Below are 23,004 nucleotides of genomic sequence, written 5' to 3'. Positions count from 1 at the left end.
AGAAAAAAAATCCATATTAATTACGAGCTAAGTTAGTGAAAAACTAATTCTATTTATAAACACTTGTTGAATTTCAGATTGCTATACACTTAGTGTTAGAGCATTTATAAAAAATATTTCAAATCCTGGTCCCGAAAAAAATATTTAATCTGTCTCGCATAATTTTATTGAGAAAATAGTCAATTTATTGTTACAATTCTCTCTTTATTAACACGTAGTGCCGGCGCGGGCGTGACGTCGTAACACTATGGATTCATCAATACGAGGTTTGTCCGGAAAGTACGTATAAAAGTTTTTTAAAAATTTTATTTTACAATTATTCAGGTAAATCAATTTTATCCCCTTCAAAGTACTCCCCCTGTGACATAATGCACTTGTGCCAACGCCGTTTCCACTGTGAGAAGGCTCCTTGAAAGTCCTCTGGTTGTAGGTTTCTCAGCTGCCCCGTCGTAGCTTTTTTTATCTCATTTATGTCCCCCAAATGCCGCCCCCGAAGTACCAATTTGGTTTTTGGGAACAAGAAGAAGTCACACGGGGCCAAATCCGGCGAATAGGGGGGTGTTCGGTCACCGTAATGGAATTTTTACTCAAAAACTCACGGACAACAAGAGAGGTGTGGGCAGGGGCATTGTCGTGGTGAAGAATCCAACGCCCCTCTCGCGCCAATTCTGGACGAACTCGTGCCACACGAGCTTTGAGGCGTCTGAGCACATCGACGTAGAATTTTCCATCAACTGTCTGGCCTGGAGGGACGAATTCTTGATGGACAATCCCCCGAACATCGAAAAAAACAATCAACATTGTCTTGACATTTGAGCGGGATTTTCTTGATTTTTTTGTTCGTGGTTCCCCGGATGTCTTATCGAATTAGATCGGCAAAAATTTCACGGCCATTCTTGCCGAGTTTCGAGAGAAACTTGATTACGACGCGCTGCTCTTCAACGGAAGCGGGCTCCATGCCGACGGGGTTTCGTTAAGAGGTAACTTCACAGATGGCGTGACAAGCCAGTTCGCACCGCACGGCGGTCAGACCAGAACTGAAGCATTGTTAGGGACATAAGGAAGGGGTCCTGCGCTTACCTGGCCTCCCCACTCCTCTTTCTCGCATTCCAGAACACTTTTATACGAACTTTCCGGACAGACCTCGTATATAGGTTAATAAAGAATATTTAAAATTCGAATTACGAGTATATTTAATTTTTTGACACAATAATTTTATTGAGAAAATGGTCAATTTATTGTTACAATTCTGTCTCAATTAACACGTGGTGTCGGCGCGGCGTGACGTCGTAACACTATGGATTCATCAATATATAGGTCAATAAAGAATATTTAAAATTCGAATTACGAGTATATTTAATTTTTTGATACAATAATTTTATTGATATAATAGTCAATTTATTGTTACGATTCTCTCTTAATTAACACGTAGTGCCGGCGCGGCGTGACGTCGTAACACTATGGATTCATAAATATATAGGTTAATAAAGAATATTTGAAATTCGATTTACGAGTATATTTAATTTTTTGATACAATAATGTTATTGGGAAAATCGTCAATTAAGGTCACAATTCCGTCTCAATTTACACGTGGTGTTGGCGAGACGACCGTGTTACACTATGTTTACATCAATACGTACAATCAAGGACGCCACACCAATATATTCAATTAATATTTTATAATACCAGAGGGAGACTTTGTACAAAAGTCGATTGCTTGGGTACCTCTGTCCCATTCGTGTTTCAACCGTGAAGCAGTTGTGTTTACATGGCTGTGTTTCAGTTTGAAGGGTGGGATATGGCGTGAATTTACTGGGTACAGAGGAACAACATCCGAGTCCTCAAGAATGGCAACGCATGGGGGGTATCATGGGCGAAACAGTATACTCTGTTATGTCCATGGTACTGCTCATGTCTATAGGCGACGGTTACCACTTTCCATCAGGTGGGTCGTCAGCTTGTTTGCCATTCTAAGTTGTATAAAAAAAATAATCAATACGTTTAAAGTTTTCATAATTACAAGCTATTTACATAAACATAGTAATCGAATTATATTTTTTACAAAGCTATAATATAACCTTATATAGTATACTATATATAGCAGACTAATATTTTACTTTTGTGGAAATAGACTCATGGCCAAAACTGGGACGTTATTGAGTCGTTATAATGTAATAAAGCGTACAAAAGTGACGGAGAAAGATCTCAAAGACTTCGTTAAAGTTATTCGAATTTTATTTATGGCTGATAACGAAATGGAAATTCGCCGTGTCGGTCCCGGCATAGAATGGGCCACCCCTTCCATTCCTGTGGATGTCGTAAGAGGCAACTAAGGGGATGTAATAGTCGAGGAATGGGCAGCAGCGTCCCTCTTAAAATATCACTAAAAGCTGAACTGCGGTTGCCAACCCGCCTGCCAAGCGTGGCAAATATTGGCAAAACTACCCTTCCGGGGAAGGCTTATGTTCAGCAGTGGACAGTTAAGAGCTGATATGATGATGATGAATGAAATGGACTCACTTTTTTTTTATTATTGAAAGGTCCCACGATTGATCACTATCTCACCTGATCGAAAGTGACGATGTGATCTAAGATGGAGGTTATGGTCTCGCGAAATTTAGAAAAATTCAGTTATAATATGTAGAAAATTCCCTTAAAACTGTGACCATTATTACGATTATTTATGTGGTACTGGAGAATTATACTCTATCAGGTCGACCTCCACGCGATACTCCCTGGAAACCACTGTTATTACGACTTATTGAATTTGTCATAGGCCGACTGACCTGCTTTCATTCTCATCTCGCCACTGGTGCTCCGCCAGTTTAAACCGATGACGCAGGTGGGATTACCATTCCATTATCACCCATTTAAAACAAAGCACCGGAGAATTGGAAACCAGCCTAAAGAAATAAGGGGGGAAGGGATTGTTATGCGGACTACCAGTTCCATCGCTAGTAATATACCCTATCAGGTCGACCTCCACGTGGTCCCCGCTGGAAATCATCGTGTTCAATTGCAGATGTATTCATCACGATGGGCTAACTGACCTGCCTATTCATTCTCATCTATTATCCCTCACTGGTGACCAGCCAGCGTATACCGATAATGTAGGCGGGGTTACCATCCCATTATCATCCATTAAAAAAAAAAACATAAAGAAATAAAGTATTTAGTACTATTGATTATCTATATTCGTATATAAAAGTACCACCCCATCAATTTGGTTAATATGGACCCAGGGTGTGTTACGACATAACATACGATAGACAGATCGCTTTCAAATTCAGGTTAAGGTAAAATAGGTTTTAATTGTTTATTTATATAACTTCCTTACTAATGCATATCTAGTTATGTTTGATTGTTATTTAAATATTTAAATATCATATATGTGTTTATACGTATATACATTACCAGTGGGAGACTTTGTACAAAATTCGTTTGCTTGGACACCTCTGTCCCATTCGTGTTTCTATCGTGAAGCAGTTGTGTTTGCATGGCTGTGTTTCGGTTTGAAGGGTGGGACATGGCAATGAATTTACTGGGTCCTCAGGAATGGCAACGCATGGGGGTATCATGGGCGAAACAGTATCCTTTTACTGAATGACTTTGAGTGAAAGACTGAAGAACCGCTCTACCGATTTTGTGCAAACTTCACATAAATAAATCTACTAAATAGTCTGAACAAAGCCTAAACATTTGGTTTGGATAGGTGAGCCCGTACTTGAGTTATAAAATTACGACGAAAAGTGGCATTAATTTTTATATAATAGAAGATAATAATAATACATATATTTTTTAGTTAACTTTATCCTATTTAAGAGCTGCGCTCTTGTCGATGGAGCTCTCGCCACTCACTACGATTTTCAGCGAGTCTCTTCACCTCTTGATATGACACGACACGAACTCCCTCCTTGATCTGCCTGATGTAACTATGTCTCGGTCTCCCTCTTCCCCTCCTTCCTTCTATCTTACCTTCTATTATAATGTTCATAAGTTCGTCGTGTCGTATCAAGTGTCCCAACATTTTTCCCCTTCTGTCCTCAATAGTTCTAATAATTTGTCTTTTAGTTGACATATTCAATAAATATATATCGATATTAAATTATCGCTTCACAAAAATCCTATTGATTGTTATACATACCGACGTTTGACCACCAATATCACCCAATTAATATTTATATATTAAAATATATAGTTATAGATTTTTCCTAATATTATATTGGAAAAAATCTACATTCTAATTAAGTAGTATAAAGTTTTCTCTAGCTTACATAATTCAGTCTTTTTTTATGTAACATAGAGTTTTTTTTTTAATATTTTACAACTTTATAGCTTTTTCTTTAAAAAAAATGTGAATTAGGTTCTTTCGTGTCCCCTGTCCTGTCTGTGTGTAGACAGATATTGGCGGTTAGCGGTCGACATGAGAAGAGTCCCATCATGAACCGGCATGCATACAAACAGACATACTTCAAGTGCTCTGTCCATGTCTTGATGCGGCGCGCTGCTGGGGCGACGGGCAGAGGGCTCGGGTCTCGCGCATCCTCACTGGTGTACACACTAACGCACGCAATGTATGAGTGGGGGTGACTGCTGTGGTGGGGTCGATGATTACCATCCAGCTCGAGTGAAATTTCAAATTTCGAATAGAACATAAATTCACGGAGACCACGTGATCGAAGCGGCAACCGTCGCCTATAGACTTGCGTCATTTAAATAATTCATAACTCATCAACCCCATCATAGGAATAATTTATGATAATGTGGAGTGATGTACAATTATCGCTTGTTAACAGATAATAAAGTTATTGTAAAAAAAAAAAAACATGTATTGCCAACTAAAACGCGTTTTTATCTGTCGCATTTTTATTTATTTATAGTTTTATCATAATTCTTGTAAAAATCAACTAATAAATAAACAGAAATATTCCATCCGTATAAAAATGACAGTCAAAGTTCAAATTTTACAAATATTAATGGCAACATTTTGAAGTTACGAGTAAAATGAGCATAGGACAAAAAGTTTTTAAATGTAAAATCATAAAGCCCTGTTATTTTTTTAAATCATAATAACGATATTTGCACAACACTGGTGTGAAAAGCTAAAAAGCATTTGGGTCATAAGTAAATAATTGGAAGGATGTTAAGAAGTGTTAGATTAAGTGTCTTGCATTTAGGATAGAATAATATATAATAAGAGTTGATTATATAATCAATTTTGTACAATATGACATATAATAAATTTTGTGATGGCAACATTGGTGCAATAAAAGGTCGACAAACAATTTGAGTGGAGAATTTGCGTAGAATATTTCAAATAAAACTTTTTATTTAACTTTCTTTTTAAACATTTTAATTAATTTAGCCTACAATTACATTTTTAAATTAAAAAAATGTAATTGTGTATTGGTGCTGGTTATAACATTCTTTCACGGAGTCCCATTTGATAAATTACAAAATTAATCTTAATAACGTTGGAATTAGGATACAATTTTAAAAATAAACAAAAATCTTTTGTGTTTAAAAAAATTTTGCTCATTAATCATACTATGATTGACGAGTACGTACTATATATATATAATGTTATATATATATTTATATATATATATATAACGTTGGTTGGATTTATATATATATATATATATATATATATATATATATATATATATATATATATATATATATATAAATCCAACCAACGTTAAAAACATTAGCATTTATTCTATTATTAGGATTTGAGTACAATAATTAAATTAAATTCAACGCAAAATTTCAAATCTGAAACAGTTGTACTTACTATATATATTTATTTCTTTAAATGTTTTAGTTCATTATATTATTGCATATATTGTAAGTATAGAATTAACAGTCTTACTAGAGTATAGTATTTTTTCTAGTGCATTTGCAGTGATGTAAATGGCGTGGATATACATAATTGAACTAAATTAAATCCTATTTCAGCGCTATTTAATTGAGTATTTATCTTTTAAAGGGACTTCCAGTTCAGAATAATGTACTTAATTGTGTAAAGATTCAAAAATTTAATTTTATTGAGTACTCACAATTCACTTTGCAGTAATTTGGGTACATTTATTTATTATATCAAAATTGATTGTATAATCTATTTAGAAACAAAAGACTAAATAATAAAATAACATGTGAATAAATCAATTTGAGTTATGTAAAACATGATCAATCGATTTCACTAATTTAATAGTCAATTATTAATCATTTAGTCTTTATATTATTTGGTAATATAACTTACTGAGCGACTAACGAATTTTTTTTATATCGTATTGTTTAAATGACGTACACACACGTGTGTGTAATCCGTTACATAATAAAAAAAAAATATATCAATATTTAATTGTCGTTTGATTCGACTTTGAATTCGATTATCCGGATTTTCGATATATACAGAATACCTCTTATTTTTTTATATTTAAAATAAAAAAGTATTCATTTTTATATTAGAAAGCTGTCAGCTAATTTTTTAATAAAAACAAAGTATGTCTTTAAAAGTAAGTGGAGACTTACTACTAAAGATTTTGACTGTCATATGTTTTTTTACTATTCAAGTCAAATTAATGTTTTGTATAAGCAGATCACCAATACACTTGTACGAAATCGTGTTGGGTCTCTGACAAATGTAGTATAAATAGTAAATAAATTGATTCGCTCATCGGTAGCCGCTCATTCGACAGTAAGAACAAAAGTCATTGCATGCAACTCACCCCTTCTTGGCGTCGACCGAGCAGGGCCGCCTCGAGTCCTTCACTTCCACCACCTTAGTAACCTTCGGCACCTCCTCCTCCTGCAGCACGGCGCTGAGGATCTGCTCGGCCCGTTCCTCGTTGTAGTCCACACTTTCCAGTGCTATTGAGATCACGCGCTCTGCTACGCCCTCGTACTTCTTCTGCAGCTTTTGTTTGACTTGAAAATTATGGGGTTTTTGATAACATTGCAGAATATAATTACAGTGAAGTCTCGTTTATTCGAAATGATGAACGACTTGAAATACATTGAAGTTCTTTGAAACACCTCGAATTGCGTCAATGCCGCGAAATGTGATCAATAAACATCGTAAGTAGAAAGCTATTGATACGGTTGTGAATAAACCAGTATGTTTTTAACTGAAAAATTTATGTGGTAAAAGTCTTATCTATCCGATTGTGAAAATTCTTTCACCTACAGATAGCTACATCAGCGATTCAAATAGGTTGTATTATTAAAAAAAAAGAAAACCGTGCCAAGTCGGGGCGGCTCACTAGTACATAATAAACACGAGACATATTAAGGGTCTCCTAGTCTAATTTACAGGGTACAGAGGAATAACAGCTGAGTCCTCAGGAATGGCAACGCATGGGGAGTATCATGGGTGAAACAGTATACTCTGTTATGTCCATGGCACTGCTCATGTCTATAGGCGACGGTTACCACTTTCCATCAGGTGGGCCGTCAGCTTGTTTGCCATTCTAAGTTGCATAAAAGAAATTTAGACGAGGTCTAAGAGTCATTTTGGAACTTACGTTCATTCTTGTCTTCTATCGTCTTCATAATGGTGACGACCTTCTTCGGCGGTTGTGGCGTTTCCTTCTCCTTCTTCTCCTTGATAATGACAGTCTCCTTCTTGGGGAAGCCCATCGAGATCAATTCCTCACTCGCTTTCTGTACATTGTTGTCTTTGTTCGCTAGCACGTCCAGGATTAAAGTTTCCTCGGCTTTGGGAAATATGCTCTTCAGGTACCTGTATTGGTAGGTATGATGTTTATTTATTTAAATAACATTATTGACTTAAAAAAATATGGTAAAAAAGGCGGACTTAATGTTAAAAGCAATCCCTAGCAGTCAACGTTTAGGATGAACAGTGAATTACGAACACGGTACTTCATTATTGGGGTAGGTAAAGAAAATAACAGCTAATAAAGTAGTCAATAATGTATACCAATACACAATAATATATACATAAACATATAACATGATGATTACAATAATTATAAGCGAATATAACGAACGCACACTATGTATTTGATCTATATTTCTTTCTTTTTTTTATTATTTTTTTTTTCAGTGGTATTTCGCTGCTCACTTTTGTGCCACAACAGAATATCAGTGTTTTGCTCTTTTTAGGGCAAAGTAAAAAGCTCAATTGTGGCCATTTTGTATTACTGTGGCACACGTATGAAGAAAAAAAATTGTTACTAATTTTATGCATTCTGATTTTGTTTTTGTTTTTTTTTTTTATTTTTTGTATATGTATCTTTTTTTTATCTTTTTTCACATTGCATTTGTGTCTTTTGCCGTTTGTGTGCTGTAAGTGATGCAAATAAATTATTTATCTATCTATCTCTTTATATATGTATATTATAATCATGTACATATATATATATATATATATATATATATATATATATATATATATATATACTGTTCTGAACAAACTGTAATGCTTGCAAATGTTTTGTTGACAAAAGTTGAGCAAAGCGACTTAAAAAAATGGAACCCGAAGGTTTTCTACTAGATTTTACTTTTTTCCCAAGTAATTCTGCCAATTTTTCTCTACATCAGAACCTTATTCGGATTCACAAATAATATTTAAAAAAAAAATAGCCGTTTTGGTCCAGGCATTCTCAAGGTTTACATTTAGGAACATATTTAGCGATTCATTTTCATATAAATATATAACATGAGCGAGAGTGGCGCCATATGGTGTTAAGTGTTTGAAGCTGCTTTTAATATAAAAAGCATAATCGAATTTTCTCTAAAATGGCAAAGACCACTGATAAGGCCACTCAGAATACAAATTGGTTAAAAAATTTCAGACAATGTAAACCTACCAGAGGGAGACTTTGTACAAAAGTTGATTGCTTGGGTATCTCTGTCCCATTCGTGTTTCAACCGTGAAGTAGTTGTGTTTGCATGCTGTGTTTCGATTTGAAGGATATGGCGTGAATTTACAGGGTACAGAGGAATAACACCTGAGTCCTCAGAAATGGCAACGCATGAGGGGTATCATGGGCGAAACAGTATACTCTGTTATGTCCATGGTATTGCTCAGGTCTATAGGCGACGGTTACCAATTTTCATCAGGTGGGCCGTCAGCTTGTTTGCCATTCTAAGTTGTATATAAAAAAAAAAAACCTAAGAAAACTTACTTAAGTTTCATTTTAGGCGACTGGTGCCTGACTTGACCATCTGTGGACCTGTTAGTACCGTAGTAACTGGAAGCGCCCGACGCAGGCCGCAGAAGCGAAGGTGATCCTAGCAAAAACAAAACAAGATTAATTTCAACCGTATTAGCAAAGCGATAAAGTGCAGATTCCCAATTAAAAATTTATCAAGAGTAACTGAGATTTAGTTCGATAGTGTAAGGGTAAATTTACATTGGGCTAGTTACAGAAGTTAGTGTTGACGACAAAAATAACACTTCTTATTACAATCCTGTGGTAAGGATGTGTCGTCATTATAACGATTTACTGCTCCACCACAAATCCATCGACATATTCGGTACAAAATATTTGATATTTAGGAAGAACTTGTTTTCTATTTTGTAGAATACGATTGAAAATATTTTTTTTTATATAGTTTTATCTTTTATATATTTATATTATAACATTTTAAGTATTTCTTTTTATATTATGTGTTTGCTTTTAATGAATTACTCAAGCTGTGCACATAATGTAATCGGATTATAACCTAGCCGAATCACAAATGTAATTATTACTTAAGTTTTTTATGGTTGTGATCTGTTTTATGTGCCAATAAAATAAAATAAAATAAATATAAATACTATTTACACAGAATCAGTGAACAGTGTTTGCAAAATATTAACTCAAATTATCCACATTAATGCCACATTTCTGCACTGACTTGAAATCAATTTAGCACTGATTTAATTCCAGTTTGGATTTAGTAACTGCCCCAATGTAAACTGGCACTAATTTAGTTATTACTGTATACTTTCTATGTTAAAATATCAGTATGTTTGTATTAGAACACGTAAGCGGGCTGGTAAATTTCATTATGTTAATCTATCTATCTATCTATACTTATAATAAATCTGTAGAGAGGTCAATTCTGTACATGAAATATATTTCCAAAATAACTATCAGGCGGTGATTAGTGATCGATACTGATGCCAAAAATGCAATCAGTAAAATTTTTGTCTGTCTGTCTGTATGTTCGTTATAGAAACAAAAACTACTCGACGGATTTTAAGGAAACTTGGTACAATTACGCTTCATACTCCTGGGCAGGTTGTAGTATACTTTTCATCACGCTACGATCAATAGGAGCAGAGCAGTGAAGGGAAATGTTGGGAAAACGGGAGAAGTTACTCCATTTTTAAGCTTCCGTCGCGTGTGAAGCCTTAATGGCCACTTTTTAAAATGTAAAAATATCCACCCGTGCGACGCCGGGACGGGCCGATAGTTTTTAATATATCCATAGACTGATACTTATAAGATTGGAAAAGTAACTTCACAAGAAAAATGGCAAATTTATTTGTACATATGTTTATGCTACGTTCGCACGATAGAACGAGACTGCACCCGCCTACACCTCGTCCTTCTCATGGTTGCTGTAGCGTAAGCGTATCTACAAATATATTATTTAGAGGGTCAACAGTGAACGGCGCGTTGTCATTCGTTGGAACATGAAAATACATTTTTTTTATACAACTTAGAATGGCAAACAAGCTGACGGCCCACCTGATGGAAAGTGGTAACCGTCGCCTATAGACATGAGCAGTACCATGGACATAATAGAGTATACTGTTTCGCCCATGATAACCCCCCTGCGTTGCCATTCCTGAGGATTCAGGTGTTATTCCTCTGTACCCTGTAAATTCACGCCATATCCCATCCTTTAAACCGAAACACAGCCATGCAAACACAGCTGCTTCACGTTTGAAACACGAATGGGACAGAGGTACCCAAACAATAATAGTTACAGATTTTAATTAACATCTTTGAATTTCATTGTAAAATAGAGAAATAGGTGTACATAAATTTGGCAATGAAATAAGACAAAGCAATAATCCTAGCTGGGTGTGCTATGTGGAGTTAAAATTGAACGATGTTCATACATTCTACCATGCGTCGTGCTAGCAATGAAAAAGAAAAGCAAGGGGATAACATCTGTCTTCTTCATTATTCATATAACTTAATTGTATATATATGTATATGTATGTATATATGTTTGTATATGACAATATTTATATAATAGTGCGCCACCTACCCTTTGTCTTTTTCTCAATGTCCTCTACCCAAAGGTTGTCTGGGAGAAATTTCTTAGCGATAAGGCCGCCTTTTGTATCACTTCTCATTAATATTTACTGTATTTGTTATTTCTCTTTTTACTTGGTGCAATAAAGTGTAATATAATAATAATATAACTTAACTGCATTTTATTTCTTACAAACATACGAGTATAAGCATTGTATGGAGATAGGTTTAATTTTACATATCACCGTTATAGCAGAACATAAGAAATGGCAAATACGCCGACGGTCCACTTGATGGAAAGTGGCCACCGTTGCCTATAGACACGAGTCATATTTCCGTCCTAACTCTCTGGTAAGTAAACGAATCGACTAATAGACTCGTCATCGCCAACGAGTTCGTAAGCCAGAATGAGACAGCAAGTTCTATTGTCTTTTTCTTTCGTATTACTTCTATGATAAATAATAAATTTATCAATAGATTCGTTTGTGACCCATCTAGGTATACTTGTCCCATATCTGAGGTTAGAGCAGGGGTTCCCAAACTTATTTTGTCTACTGCCCACTTTGAGAATAAATTAATCAATTATTGTGTAAATTAATAAATTTTTTGTAGGTCTCTTACCGCCCCCCTTTAGGTCTGCAGCGCCCACAAGGGGGCGTTATCGCCCACTTTGATAATGTCTGGGTTAGAGTAATATAATTTTAATAGTAATATATTCTCTTTTATTCATATCTTCATATCTATTTGCAGTTATAATATTGTTACAGAGTAATGAACAGTCGCCGTTATGAGCTGGGTTTCTCTATTGGTAATAGTTTGTCTCAATGGAACTTAACAAAAATGTAATCAAATAAATAACTGACTCGACAATGAGACAGTCCGCTTATGTCCAAATAGTAGTACAAATAAAAAAAAACCGATTAATCTGTTGAATGTTTCGATTTGTTACTAATTTCATTAGGACAGTATTTCTGTAATAATCACCTGAACACCTCCTCCTATTGGGAGGGTTTTGCCAGTAGTTGCCACTCTTGGCAAGCGGGTTGACAACCGCAGTTAGGCTTTGAAGATATTTTAAAATGGGACGTTGCTGCCCATCCCTCGTCCTCCTTTAGTCGCCTCTTACGACACCTACGGGAACGGGAAGAACTGGCCCATTCTATGACGGGACCACACGACGAACAAAAACTTGGTTACCTTTCCATTAAGCTCTATTAAAACAAACTATATGTGACATTAGCCTTAGCAAGTAGCAATCACATACTTTTAACTTGCCATCGGTCAAAGTGAATAAAAGAAAGCAGAAATTTGGTATTTGTTCTAACTTCTATGTTTTATTTCCTAATTTATGTAAATTATATAATATAATATTATAAATGTGTCAATATATCTGTCTGTCACAAGATTTACGGTGCAATGGTTAGTTCAATTTTGGTATTTTAATATTCTAAAATAAAGTATCAATTTTTTAATAGAATTCGATACAATATATCGATTCTTGTAAGAGTGTGTTAAAAGGTTAGCATTATTAAAAAAAAATGTATCATAAAAAGAATAATATACACAAAATTTCATAATCACACTGATATAAATGCAATACTTGGGTTTTACAGTTCAAAACTCAACCTTATTGTTATATTTTAGACTTTAGTTTAAGAAATCTATAAAAATTTATAATCACCTACTGGAAACATTACGAAATGAACAAAACCATAGAGTATTCATATCACAATTAAAACAACTATCAGCTAAAAAATGTTATTACGATATAGATGGATATTTAAATGATAAAAATTTGGAATAAAAAAAAAACGCATAATATATAAATATTACTGGTTTAGTTAATAATACTAAAATTGATAAGTATACTAGTAAAATGATATAAAAATATGAATAACTACATTAAATTTCATTAAATTAAAATAAAACATATGGAAACAAAAAAAAATTGTTAACATCATTAGATTAACTTGGATTTTAATTAGAATTTCATTACATTGAAGAAATTGAAATTGAATTATTTAATTATTAAAAATTTTTATGAAAATTTAAGGATCGACGCCCTAATCGCTTCTAATTGCTGCGCCCTACAGGGTCTACAGTGTACTGTATCAATTACTAACATCTTTTATAACAATATTGTAGAATGCAATAAATAAATTGAATTGAATTGAAATCATTGGAGGCCTAGCTAGCTGGATTGCTTTCATTCACATTGACCGTACAGTGAGTAGTACTACCATGCGGCGTGCCCGTCAGCGGTGTGAAGTGACTGGAGCCCTGGATAGAGCCGGAGACACCTTTAGCCAGTTGCAGCGCCGAGTACACGCCGACCGCTCCCCGCTGCAGGCGAGCCGCCGACGGCGACATACTCAGCGGGCCCGGGGTCGTTATCGGATGCTTTTCCACTTGTAACGCGCTTATAACTACCGCTTCACGATTGTAATATCTGTTGAATTTATATATAATCAACCAATGTATATAATATTATATCTTAAATATATATGCGTTCGCGCTAACCTACCAAATTGCTTATATTTTAATAAAATTTTGTATATATATATATAGTAAGTTGTTTTGTGTTGTACCTTGTTGTTATATATATATATATATATATATATATATATATATATATATATATATATATATATATATATATATATATACTACTACGACTACCTGACACTAAATTACTCGATATATATACATTTAAAAATTATTTTTATTTAGAAGCAAGATTAATTTATGAATTCAGGTTGTTTATGACAAGCAAATTCGCAATGCAAAAAAATTAAACAACTGTCATTCAAGAGGCATTGTACCACAGATGTACACAGAAATACATATAAATAAGTCATTGTGGTAGATAAATTAAATATATAATAATAAAACATGCAGCTGTGTTTGCATGGCTGTGTTTCGGTTTGAAGGGTGGGATATGGCGTGAATTTACAGGGTACAGAGGAATAACATCTGAGTCCTTAGGAATGGCAACGCATGGGGGGTATCATGGACGAAACAGTATACTCTGTTATGTCCATGGTACTGCTTATGTCTATAGGCGACGGTTACCACTTTCCATCAGGTGGGCCGTCAGCTTGTTTACCATTCTAAGTTGTATAAAAAAAAAAATATAATTTTGTTTGTGAGGAACAATAGGTGAGAATGTAGTCAGATCATACGGCCCATCGTGATTACTGCACCAAGAATTAACCAGAATGGTTTCCAGGGGAGGAGGTCGTATGGAGGTCGATCTGTCAAGGTTGAAATATTGCTAGCAATGGGGCCATTAATCCATATTACTAATTATCCCTTCGCCTCTATAAATGTGTTTTACTTATTCCAACTTGAGAGAGGACAGATAGTGACACAAATGTATCCGACAATTGACTGTATAGGATAAAAAATTTGCTGAGTCAGCAATTTATTAAAAAAAATAGGACAATAAAATATAATGACTAAATACCAAGCTTTATATAAAAATTGTTGGGATGCTCCTATCTAACCTGTTTCTGCCGTGAAGCAGTTGTTTCAGTGATGGGAATAGCAACCCATAAGGTGTACCATTAACATTACTGTGTACTAATATCTAATATCCATTATTATTTTAGCCGTTAACTGTCCACTGCTGAACATAAGCTTTCCCCATAAGGGGAGTTTTGCCAGTAGTTGCCAAGCGTGGCAGGCAGGGTGGCAACCAAGTTAAGCTTTTAGAGATGTTTTAAGAGGGACGCTGCTGCCCATCCCTCGCCCTCCCTAGTCGGGTCTTACGACATCTACAGGAAAGGAAGGGGTGGCCTGTTCTATGCAGGGACCACACAGCGACACCACATGTAATATCTATGGTGTGGTTAAAATAGCAAAAAATACACTGTACACTGTTTATGTTTAACGGACGAGACGGTTAGCACTTTCCATCAGGTGAGCCATCCGCTTGTTTGTCATTCGAAGTATTATAAAAAAAGGGTATAGGATCTCCTTTTATTTAAAGTCAATTAAAATGATTTAACCACTTACTTTTTTAACAATATTTTGATATGTGTCTCACTAACAGTAGGGAACATGGCACTGATTTTGGCAACGAGCGCGTCCGTGTCCGATGTGAGTGTCAGGGAATCCTGGAACTTCTCGTTGAGATGGGACACGCGACCCGGCACCGGGCTGCCGCGCGGCGTGAGACATAGCGCCCTGCCCAAGATAGGGCTTTCGTTTGGCGTGCCCCGGGCATCCTGCACATATATATGAATTACGATTACGATACGACGATTTCCTTGGAGATACATGCAATAAATTTCCTTAATATTATGATTTTTTTACTGTAAATGTGACATTATTGATTTTCTTATACATTTTTTCGCAATTACATAATTGCGAATTTGTATACCTCGACAGATGAGGTTGATCACAGACGATTTATCTTGTTTTGCCATCCATTGTTACCTATGTATCACAAGATAAATAAATAAAATAAATAAATAAATGAAACGATAATTGACAGTAATTGTTAGAACAGAGAAAAAGACAGCAAAATAGAACAGAACAGAAATAATCATTAAATAAACTTGTTCACGAACATTTTTAAATATTCAATTTCATACCAATGGTTCGGAATGTTGTTGAGAATAACCCGTAGGAAACTCAACAGGTACTTCTAAAATAATGATTCAAAAATTTCTAAATTGATTATATCACAATAAACATACCTATATTTAACTAGCTTTTACCCGCTACTTCGTTCGCGTGACCGGGATGTGTTTACTGACCGAGATAAAAATTAGCCTCTAGCCTTCTGCATTCCATATAGTACGTAACATACATATTAAATTTTACAGCGATTGATTCAAGCCTTGTCATTCATTTGTAAGGATGGCATGAGTCATTTAAAATTATTATTATGACTTTTGGTACATAAAAAAATGTTTTACGATCAATTGCAGTGATCTTGAACAGGCCTGTTCCTACAAACAGCGTCTGTTAGCAAATACGATAGACTGAGCAGGATTCATTGTATTTTACTATATTCTAGGAGGGGGAGTTACTTATATAAATAAAAATAAATCACTAATATATTGCTAAGTGCAAAATTCAAGAACGGTTGGACCAGACTGGAAGTCCGACAAAGGTTTCTTCAGGGTCGGCGACGCGTTTGTAATGTCCCTGGTATTGCAGGCGTCCATGGGCTACGGTAACCGCTTACCATTAGGTGGACCGTATGCTTGTTTGCCACATCAGTGATATAAAAAAAGATGAATTGAAAATTCGGTAAAACGTAAAAACACAATACTTATTGGTGATGGAATAAGACATACCCTTATTCATTAAAACGTCAAATTTATTTAAGTTATTGAACTGTTTTATCTGTTTTTGGGTCGAAATATCAATTTGAAAGGCAGTGACGAAACATTTCAATAGGTTTGGAAGAGATTTTAATTTTTTTTAATAAAGGGGATAGGCTACTATTTGTCGCGGTCAATCAACATAATACTATAATATTTTTAAAAGTTATGTTAATTTTTTAATTTTTTATCAATTGTCCTATATATATATATATATATAGGACAATTGATTCGACTTCATCCGGAACTCTTCTTCAAAGGGCATTTGGCGCCTTATTTAGTTTTAAAATAAAATAGTTATAGAACCAAAAAGATACTCACAAAGTGTGGTTTAAGCCCCTTTGGATGGAACATCTTGGGGCTGTTGTGGGCCTGGAAGGCATGCTGCAGGCGCACTGGGGAGGGGTACGGGTGCACGTGGTATGGGGAGCCGTGCGCCGACTGTTCCCAATAGCACAGACATGGTGGACAAACAGTACTGTGAACAAGGTGCTGGTGCTACACGCGGGTGGTCAAAGCGTTGCTTGGTTCAAAATCTACTGCACTCTTTGTGGCATTACAATAATACTTTCCGTTGTTGGGGCTGCCTCGATTATGCAGTACGTCAGGAATGTTTGTGAATTGTTTCTGTACTATTATTTGAATTAGCAGTTAGAATTATTTTCCAGACAAGCTAGCCTCTGGCGCATATGTCCTCTTAGATGTGTCTTTGCAAAGCTTCGCTCACATCTAGGGGTGGACATAAGGCCATTTTGGTGGCCCACTGAGCCTTACAATTGTAATTATTTGCAAATCTGCACATGTGCAGAATACGGGCCAACCCCAACCTCATCAAGAGCGTGACAGCGAATAGGCTGGACTCTTTTTACATGAACCATCTTGCTATACATGTTGAAAGAAATTAACTAAAATTTTAGACTACAATTAAACAAAAAATAGTATGGGATCCTGATAACTTAAGTAGATAATTGATTATTATTTAGAATGTTAAACAAAATAAGTGAAAATGTATTTTCAAATATTAGATTAAAAAGCATAATAGTTTAATGACTATTTAACAGGATCCAATTTTATATAAATATCTCGAATTTTTTTTAAATTGATACTTTTTTAAATAATTTTGGACCTCTATTTCTTTAGGGACACATGTTCTGATATATTCAATATATGTTTTAGTGATGTGTGCATATCACACTCAAAATAGTGTAAAAACAATCACAGTAATATACATCGTTTACGTGAAACAAATTGAAAACTAAATAATATGTTCTAATTATATGATATTGTGCAATAAAACGTGCTGTGTAGCTTGAATCAGTTTATGTCATGTTGGAACATGTTCTACCTACATTAGTACACTTTATTATTTAACAAAGTATAAAAGTACCCACATCAATATACATGACATACCTCCCCTCTAAGATAGTTAAATCAATTATAAATATAGAAAGATATTATGATTACATTTTAGACATATATAATACTAATATAAAAATATAATGACACTTAGAATAAGTACAGATTGTCTTTAAGATCTTGTGGTCTCTCATAAGGAGTTTTAGAATGCACATTTAACTTATTTTTTATTTTGCCTGTAGCTGGCGTAGCCAATTCAGAAGTTGGTGGGATTCCCAATATCTCAACCCATTTTTCAGAATCTGGTATTTCAATAATCCTCTCAGACTCTTGGCTGTTACTTTCCTGTTGTTCTTGTTGATGGTTCTTAACATTATTATCTGTGTTATTGGAAACTTCCAATGATTCAGATGTACCAGCAATTCCTTCTTCTCCTTCCTCCTTTCTTGATCTGTATCTAATCAACTGATCAATATGACGATTGATTGCTTTACCATTAGCTGTCTCAATTTTATAATTAGACGGTCCATTCTTCTGTAATACTACGCCTGGTAACCATTTGGGGCCTTGATTGTTGTAATTTCTGTACATTATCTTTTGTCCCTCATTAGTTTCTCTGTGTGATTTATGTTGATTGTGGTCAATCTGCCACTCTGTTTTTTTATGTTTCAAACTGTCTGGATGAATTGTATCCAGCAATGTCCTCAAATGTCTGTTCATTAATAGTTCAGCTGGACTTTTATTCGTAGCTGAGCACGGAGTGACACGCAGACCTAATAACAAATTTGGAATTCTAATGTCCCAGGATAAATGATCCATTTTTTTTAGTTTATCTTTAACTGTCTGGACCATTCGTTCCGCTAAACCATTGGTCGCTGGATGATAAGGTGCAGTAGTAACGTGACGTATATTATTTGCCTGCAGAAATTCCTTAATTTCGCCTGATACAAATGATGTGCCATTATCAGACACTAAAACTTCACAAAGGCCATGGGTTGCAAAAGTCGTTCTAAGCAACCGAATCACAGTGGTCGTTGTTGTATTGTTCACCATAAACACTTCTGGCCAACGAGAATATGCATCGACTATAATTAGAAAATATTTATTGTGATATGGCCCCGCAAAGTCTATATGAATTCTTGACCATGGCCTTGAAGGTGTGATCCATTCATGTGTAGTTTTAGGAGGCATATGTCGATTTTCAAGGCACTTGGTACAACCACTCACTAGTGATTCTATGTCTTCGTTTAAGTGTGGCCACCACACATAGCTTCTGGCCAGTGCTTTGGTTTGGACAATACCTGTATGTGTTTTATGTAACATTCGTAGAGTTGCAGGACGGAGAGTACTAGGTACTACAACCCGACATCCTAGTAGAATACAATTTTCTTGCAGTGACAGCTCTGTGCGATGTAACCAGAATGGGCGTATATCTGCATCAGTTTCTTTAGCTGGCCACCCACGTTGTATATAATAACTAACTTTTGACAAGATTTTATCTCTATTCGTCTCCCTGGCTATGTGCTCTGAATTGTATGGAAAATCTTCTGGTGTTTCAGCCATTAAAAGTACTTCTCCCAGCTGATGTTGAAGTTCCCACGGTACTGGCTGTGGCCATCGGCTTAAACAATCTGCATTACCTATTTCAGGACCTGGCTTATATTTTATCTCATAGTCGTGAGATGTCAAAGCAATTGCTATTCTAGTTAAACGAGGTGAAATCATATTAGGCATAGGCTTTTTAGGATTAAATATACCGAGCAATGGTTTATGATCAGTTATTATAGAGAAATTTCTTCCTGTGAGGTAATTTTGAAATTTGGTTATCCCAAACATAATTGAAGTAGCTTCTTTATCCAGCTGTGAATAACGCCGCTCATGAGGATGTAAAGTTCTGGATGCCATTGCTATAGGAAATTCGTCATTATCCTTTACATGTGACAATACTGCTCCAACGCCATATTCTGAACTATCACAAGTAAGTATTATAGGTTTAGTTATATCATAGTGCACTAGTGTTAAATCAAAAGTCAATAATCGCTTAGCCGTGTCAAACGCGTTTTGTTCTTGTTCTGTCCATTTCCACTCCTGACGTGTGTCTAATAAACGATGCAATGGCTCTAGTAGCGTCGCTTTATGAGGTATGAACCTCTCATAAAAATTATAGAGACCGAGAAAAGCTTGTAATTCTCGTTTGTTTTTAGGTTTAGGGGTGTTAGTAATGGATTCTACTTTGCTTGGTGCTGGATGGATACCCTTAGCATCTATAACAAAACCTAGAAACTCAACTCTTTCTTGAGCGAACCTGCATTTATTTTTATTCAATCGAAGTCCTGCACGTTCGATTCGCCCAAGTACCTTATCAAGTCTTTCTTGCATTTCCAGCAAAGTATGGCCACAGACGATTATGTCATCAATTAGAACTGCAACACCGGCGATGCCACCCAACAAAGATGTCATTAATCGTTGAAAAATTCCAGGACATGCCTTAACTCCGAAAGCGAGGCGATGTACGGTATACAGACCCTTGCAGGTATTCAAAGTTAAGAGTTTAGATGTTTCATCGTCTACGGTAACTTGTGTGTATGCTCTATCCAAATCTAAAGTTGTAAAATATTTTCCACCCGCGACCGCAGCAAAGACTTCATTTGCTGTGGGCATAGGATAGGTATCTGACTCGGTGGCTTCATTAACAGTACTGCGGTAATCTCCACACAATCTTATTTCTCCTGACTTTTTTATTATTGGCACTACTGGTGTAGCCCATTCAGAAAAGGATGTTTGGCGTAATACTCCTTCATTTTCTAATCTATCAATCTCCATTTCTATTCTTTGTTTTAAAGCAAATGGTACTTGACGAGCCTTAAGGAACTTTGGAGTTGCCCCTGGCTTTATGTGTATAGTAACTGGTTGTCCGCGGTAGGTACCGAGTCCATCTTTGAAAACTTCTTTATGTTTAGATAATATCGTGTCTATTCCATTTTGTTCAGTATTTGACACAAAATTGATATTCATAGTCAAGTTCAGAGGAGCGAGCCAATCTCGACCGAGTAGGTTCGGTCCTTTACCTTTGGCTACAATCACACACAAGTTTTTTGCGATGTTTCTATAACGCACTGGTAGTGTAACTTGGCCAAGTAGTTGGACTGGAGTCTCTGTCCATGTGCGTAGGATTAGTGAAGTAGGCTGTAGTGCATTTTGTGGCATCTGTTTATGTATTGTATGCCATGTTTGCTCATTTACTATAGAATAACTTGCTCCTGTATCCACTTGCATACAAACTGGAATTTCAGCAAGGAATGGCATCACTTCCAATGGCGGTGTGCGACCCATATTTGATATACAATAGATTCCATTTAAACAATCATTTGTTTCTTCCGTAAAATTTACATTATTATGTTTATTCTTCTTTTTACTAATACAAATTTTCTCCAGGTGCCCTTTTTTCTTACAGTATCGACAAATAGCATTTAAAAATCGACACTCTCCATTATGACGGTCGCCACAACGATAACAAAAACGAATGGACGCTCTTGACTGAACTGCATTAATATCCATCGGCTCTGAACCCGACGGTGATGTAGTGTAAGTCGTTCGAGAGAGGACAGGCGCGACAGTAGTATCTGCGGTCACGCTGGCAGATACTTGAATCATGCGGACATCCCGTCCCGCACTTTCTGATGATAGCATAGCATCCACTACATCTTGATAACGTAACTTATCTCGTTTTAAAAGTTCATACTGTAACCGTCCGTCACGCATACCACATACGAGCCGGTCGCGAAGCATTCGCTCTAAGTCAACGAAATTGCAGCCAGAGCTAAGTTTTCTTAATTGAGCTATATAGTCTGCCGCAGATTCATCATGTTTTTGATCACGTTTATAAAACTGGAACGACACTGATATTTCATTTGGTCTTGGACTGTAGTGTTTAGTCAAAACAATTTCTATTTCATTGAATGTCACTTCGCTAGCTTTTCTGGGTGTGATTAATGCCAATAAAGTTTCAAACACCCGCGAACCACACACTGTGAAGAAGTTAGCTCTTTTAGACGAGTCTGTTATGACGCCATTAGCCTCGAAACAAAATTTTAAACGGTCAAAATAAATGTCCCAATTGTCTGTTTGCGGATTAAACTCATCGAATTTCACTGCTTTTACGTCCATTTTATTACTTTTTACACTTCGTCGCCACTAATATGTTCTAATTATATGATATTGTGCAATAAAACGTGCTGTGTAGCTTGAATCAGTTTATGTCATGTTGGAACATGTTCTACCTACATTAGTACACTTTATTATTTAACAAAGTATAAAAGTACCCACATCAATATACATGACACTAAACTATACATTATAATAAATAATATTTATGTACATTTCATGACAATGCATAAATGAACAATATTAACATATACATTATATATATATATATATATATTATAATAATAGCAAAACACGATAGCCAATAAATCCAAACATAGCTTCACCCTAATATCATAAACACACAATAGTAAACAACTGATACTTTGAAGTCCATATTATGCGCAGATATTGTTCCAGCAATCCTTCATGACTACTGAAATTTAAATCATCAATTAAATATTTTACATTGCAGTACTTTAATAACCTAGATCAAAATCAAGAAGATTAAAATACTTGCTTTACAGTAATCATAATATTAATAATTTAATATACCCTTTTTAACTATTTCAATTGAATGTGTCCAATAAAAATTGAAGTTCTGACATTGCTTCTTTGTCTATAAGATGGAGATTCAGTATTTGCATGCTTGTTTCATCCATTTAACTGCCTACTAGATTAAGATAGTAATGAAATTGAGACGGAACAAAGTTTACAATATTTCGTAATATAAAGAGAGCTCTATACACAACATTATGATATTTGAGTCAAGTAATAGGGGGATAATAAATGTTACAAAGTGGTTAAGACTTTGTGTCCACTATCAGTCTCATTGCTAAAAATTTACTCTGTAAGGTCAAACTCCCCACAGTCTCTCTCGAAATATATATATTGCCTCTTATGAACGCATGAAGGTATCAAGTTGAAATTAATATCACATTCTC

At 35.4% G+C, this 23,004-nt stretch overlaps 1 protein-coding gene across 7 annotated transcripts in view; it reads right to left on the bottom strand.

Annotated features, from left to right (window-relative positions):
• The window catches only part of LOC113522320 (uncharacterized), a 35,236-nt gene that overhangs the window by 11,275 nt on the left and 957 nt on the right, over positions 1 to 23,004 (bottom strand). Inside the window, exons 2-9 of one of the 7 annotated variants that reach the window (XM_052895486.1) lie at positions 22,446 to 22,496; positions 16,883 to 17,002; positions 15,243 to 15,454; positions 13,466 to 13,674; positions 9,156 to 9,261; positions 7,530 to 7,747; positions 6,735 to 6,933; positions 4,471 to 4,560 (exon numbers count right to left, since the gene is read on the bottom strand). In XM_052895486.1, the coding sequence (XP_052751446.1) occupies positions 4,471 to 4,560; positions 6,735 to 6,933; positions 7,530 to 7,747; positions 9,156 to 9,261; positions 13,466 to 13,674; positions 15,243 to 15,454; positions 16,883 to 17,002; positions 22,446 to 22,457 (1,166 nt within the window). In that variant the 5' untranslated portion in view covers positions 22,458 to 22,496. Of the gene's footprint in view, positions 1 to 4,470; positions 4,561 to 6,734; positions 6,934 to 7,529; positions 7,748 to 9,155; positions 9,262 to 13,465; positions 13,675 to 15,242; positions 15,455 to 16,882; positions 17,040 to 22,426; positions 22,497 to 23,004 lie in introns of all 7 variants that reach the window. The other 6 variants (XM_052895489.1, XM_052895485.1, XM_052895484.1 and 3 more) reach the window with 6 other exon arrangements.

Source organism: Galleria mellonella, unplaced genomic scaffold (assembly GCF_026898425.1).
Source record: "Galleria mellonella isolate WM207_F2 unplaced genomic scaffold, CSIRO_AGI_GalMel_v1 utg28, whole genome shotgun sequence".
In the NCBI taxonomy this organism is placed as follows: Eukaryota; Metazoa; Arthropoda; class Insecta; order Lepidoptera; family Pyralidae; genus Galleria; species Galleria mellonella.
The sequence above is the reverse complement of the archived record's forward strand: the minus strand, read 5'-3'. Positions and strand labels throughout refer to the sequence as shown.